General features: G+C 45.5%; 1 protein-coding gene across 1 annotated transcript; it reads right to left on the reverse strand.

Annotated features, from left to right (window-relative positions):
- Positions 1-1348: 1348 nt before the first annotated feature.
- LOC109745373 (S-adenosylmethionine synthase) lies at positions 1349-4022 on the reverse strand. Its single transcript, XM_020304487.4, has 2 exons — positions 3838-4022; positions 1349-2778 (listed from the first exon to the last, which is right to left on the reverse strand). The coding sequence occupies exon 2, from the start codon at positions 2766-2768 to the stop codon at positions 1578-1580; it is 1191 nt and encodes a 396-aa protein (XP_020160076.3). The 5' UTR covers positions 2769-2778; positions 3838-4022; the 3' UTR covers positions 1349-1577.
- Positions 4023-4578: the final 556 nt, after the last annotated feature.

The raw sequence follows: 4578 nt of genomic DNA on the forward strand, positions 1-4578 counted from the left end.
TCGACGCTAAAATGCTACTCCCTCCGTTTCTAAATTTAAGCAGATTTCAATATAAACTACATATAAATATATATAAACATATTTTAGGATGTAGATTCACTTATTTTACTTTGTATGTAGTCAGTATGATCTTATATTTAGAAACTGAGAAAGTAGAAGATCATTGGTGCTAAGCGATGAGATGGCGGGTGTAGCATCAGCCAGGGTTTTTTTTTAAAGAAAACTTCTGATCTATTCATTTTCAGTCATGACATTACAACGAATACCAAAAATAATAAAAATTACATCCAGATTCGTAGACCATCTAGCAATGACTACAAGCACTGAAATGAGCGGAAGGTGCACCAGGGTCATCGTCCCTCCTCCGTTAGAGCCAAGCAAAACGTATTGTAGTAGACAGTCGGAAAATCGTCGTGCTAAGGCCCCATAAGACCAGCGCACCAAAACAGCAAACGTCGCTGATGAAGAGTAGCGTAGATCGGAAGGATCCAACTTAAAAACACACGAAAATAGACGCACCACTGAGACGGGGGCTAGGCGGGGAGGACCTTATTTCATCTTCATGGCGCCGCCATCTCGTCTTCCTGAGCAGAATATAAACCCTAACAAAACTCAAAGAACCATCTAAAACAAAACCCTCCCGCCGGCAAGGGCCGGAATCCACTGTGCCTCATAAACCCTAAGGCCAACAGAGACGAGACGGATCGAGGGCAACAGCACCAGCCAGGTTAAAATAAAAACGCCAATATATATCTGACCCTCCTAGGGGGATAACTAGAGTCAACGATCACTCCCTCAGCTAGAAACAAATGAACGTTTCCGATCACTCCCAACTAACGCTCCAGAATTACCATCCGAAACAGATTAAATTATCAAGTTGTTGTATAAGAACTGTCATGTTCTAAAATAATAATTACCATGTTGAAAATTGTCATGCTCGCCAAAGGGAGTCAACAAAAAATAAATATGAAAATGCTCTAAAACCAAAGAATGCCATCTGAAAATGTGTTCGTTCAGATTATCATCCAAGCAAACCTTTAATGCCGCCAGCTCATAATTCGCTCAGAGTACATGAGAGTGAACGCTTTAGGACTCAATGCGTGGCATTCAATGTGCCTGAGGGTATTCACTCGTAGAGGCTAAAAATCTACTAACATTTAGGTAAGAAAAACGTAGCACCCTCTGCGAAGGCTAAGCTAAATAAAACACACAAGTGTTAGTCACGCTCCTTTTATTTTAGCACCTAAATAAAACAGACTAGTGAAATGCTGTGATGTGGATGCTCTCTACTGCGGAAGGAAAAGAAATCGCAATCATGCTGAATAGAGTTGTTCCAACACAAGATGGCTAGCAAAGAGAGGAAAGTCATATTCTTTAACAGTTTCAATCTTGTCGCCACCATTACCATGACATGAGCAGATAAGAACACAAGTAGCACACCCACAATACAAGCACCTCTAAACACAAACACTGAAAAAAAAAACTTGCACCGTTGCAGCTCTGGAGCAGTGAATAGATATATTACTTGCTGCGATAGGTAAACCTAAATTTATTCAGAGACTTCGCTCAGTGTTTGCTCAGGCAGAAGGCTTCTCCCACTTGAGGGGCTTCACCACCTCCCAGGTGAAGTCCGCGCCCTCCCTGCCGAAGTGCCCGTATGCCGCCGTCTTGAGATAGCGCCCCTTCCCCCCCCTCTTGAGGTCAAGGTTGATGATGATCATGCCTGGCCTGAAGTCAAAGTTCTCCTTGACAATCTCAAGGATCTCCTTATCAGGGATCTTGCCAGTGCCGTATGTGTCGACAAACACCGAAAGCGGTTCAGGCACGCCAATAGCATAAGACACCTGGACGATGCAGCGACGGGCAATGCCGCTGGCCACGATGCTCTTCGCCGCCTGCCTTGCAACATATGCACCACTGCGGTCAACCTTGGTCGGGTCCTTGCCAGAGAAAGCACCTCCACCATGAGCTCCCCAGCCACCATAGGTGTCAATGATGATCTTCCTGCCAGTGAGACCAGCATCGCCGTGAGGTCCACCAATGACAAAGCGGCCAGATGGGTTGAGATGGAAGATCGTATTCTCATCAAGATACTGCTCTGGGATAACAGGCTTAATCACATGCTCCTTCAGATCAGCAGCAATCTCATCATTGGTCACTGTCTCATCATGCTGGGTGGAGATGAGCACAGTGTGGACACGTATAGGGACCATAGCACCATTGTCATTGTGATACTCAACAGTCACCTGGGTCTTGCCATCAGGCCTCAACCACGGGCAGGTGGCGTTCTTGCGGACCTCGGTGAGACGAGCACCAAGCTTGGTAGCAAGAACATGGCTGAGGGGCATGAACTCAGGAGTCTCATCAGTTGCATATCCAAACATATGGCCCTGGTCACCAGCGCCAATCTCCTCAGGCCGCTTGGTAAAGTGGCCATGGACACCCTGCGCGATGTCAGGGGACTGCTGCTCAATGTTGACAAGTACCTTGCAGTGGTCAGCATCAAGCCCTACATCATTGGACACAAAACCGATGCCACGGCAAGTATCCCTGACAATCTTCTCATAGTCAACATTGGCTTTGGTAGTGATCTCACCGAAAACCATGACCATGTTGGTCTTGGTGCATGTCTCGCAAGCAACCTTGCTGTCAGGGTCGTCAGCCAGGCATGCATCTAGCACAGCATCAGATATCTGGTCGCAGAGCTTGTCAGGGTGCCCCTCATTGACAGACTCGGATGTGAAGAGGAAGGTCTCGACTTCAGCCATCTTCTTTGACCTAAACAAAAGGTGATCAGTGTCTCAGAACATAAATTGTGCCATAAGAACAAAAAAGGAAACACTCTAGAGGTTAGAAACTTAGATTCAAATTACCAGATCTGACATACATCCAAACAATTTTACTTTCTTAAACTCATTACAATCATGATCGTCATCTAGTGAACTGCTCATGAGTGTTAGCAGTTGTGTGAATGTGCACAAGTCGTTCTGCTCCCTATTGTAAAAAGTTGGCAGCAGTAGGGACAAGAAATACACATACAAGACCCTAATCAAAGCATCCTAAAATAATCAAGTTGCACAAACAGGACAAGATCTCACGAATAAAAGAATCATCCGTTGCACTCAACTCCGCAGGGCTGTGACCTGCGAATCAGCATCTCGGGACACAGCAGTACAAATTCTATTCTGCCCAGGACAAGGTTCTAAGAACAATATAATCCAGTATTATTCGCAGCACAAGGTACCTATCCAATTGCACTGTGACAAAACAGTTCATCCACCGTCCAGCACTAAATCCCAGCCACTATTTCGCAGCATAAAAGCACCTATCCAATTGCACTGTGAACTACTATAAAAAAAATTGCACTGTGACCAAACTACTGCTCGCAATCCATTGTTCAGCACTAAATCGCAGATAAAAGGACAGGGCACTATTAATCTCTGCGTACAGAACAAGCCCTACTCATCACTACTAACGCTAATCCCTCGACTGGTTCACAGGATGAATAATGGCCGCAGTACACCCAATCTCCCAAGGATTTCAGAGAGACAAAAGGGTGGCGAAATCCCCAATCAAGAGGATCTAGCTCGTCACTGCGAACCTGGGCGACACTTCCTCTAGACAACGAGTTGTCAAGTAAATAAGCGCAAATTTCACCGCGAAGTACCGGGGCGACGGATCAAGAGGAGGGCCGTTTCTAAAGCCCTAAGCGGCAGGCACAACAAACGCGTACCAGATCGGAACGAACATAGCAACGGAAGCAAAATGAAGCCGCCTAGTAGATCGGAACGAGCTTAAGCAAAATGAAGAAGAGGAAGAAGAAGAAGGGCGCCTCACCTTGTTCGCGTGTGGCGGCGGCGGCGACGGCGGCGGGAGGCTAGGCGATGACGTTGACACTCGAGCACAGCACGGCGTAGGGGGGTCGGACCCGGATGGTGGGCTCTGCTTATGTAGAAGTCGGGAAAGTGGGGCGGGCATGGGCGGATGGTGGTGGTGGAAGACCCGACGACAGCGACTCGTGCCCACCTAGCCGGTCTCAAGACGCGTGGCGGTCGTTGGACGAGCATGCTGGTCCGTGCGCACCTCTCGTGGGCAGTTTTCAAAAACTGAAAATGGTTAACGCTAATTATGCGATTTGCAATTAGCTACTGGCCAATTTAACGTTCTTCTGTTTTTGGAAACTAATTTCGGGTGTTGAGCAAACTAATGGCGCCAGCAAAATGTGATTCCATGCCATATAATTAGTTGACTCAGCCTTGTCTAGGTACTAGGTACGGATGTATCTAGACAAGTTTTAGCGTTAGGTGCATCCGTATCTAAAAAATCTGAGACAACTATCATGTCTAGATACATCCGAATCTAGACAAATCTGATTTAACTAATTAGAGATGGAGATAACATGTTTTATTTTTTTCAGAACCAGATGTATATAGACAAGTTTTAATATATTTATTTATTCATTTTAGTCTGTATGTAGTCTATATTAAAATATTTAATTTGATTCCTTCCGGTACTAAATCGGTTTTTCAAAGTTATTCAATTTTGCTTGATATTTTTTTTTTAAATAAAAGGCAGAGA

Source organism: Aegilops tauschii, chromosome 6, assembly GCF_002575655.3.
Source record: "Aegilops tauschii subsp. strangulata cultivar AL8/78 chromosome 6, Aet v6.0, whole genome shotgun sequence".
NCBI classification, from domain to species: domain Eukaryota; kingdom Viridiplantae; phylum Streptophyta; class Magnoliopsida; order Poales; family Poaceae; genus Aegilops; species Aegilops tauschii.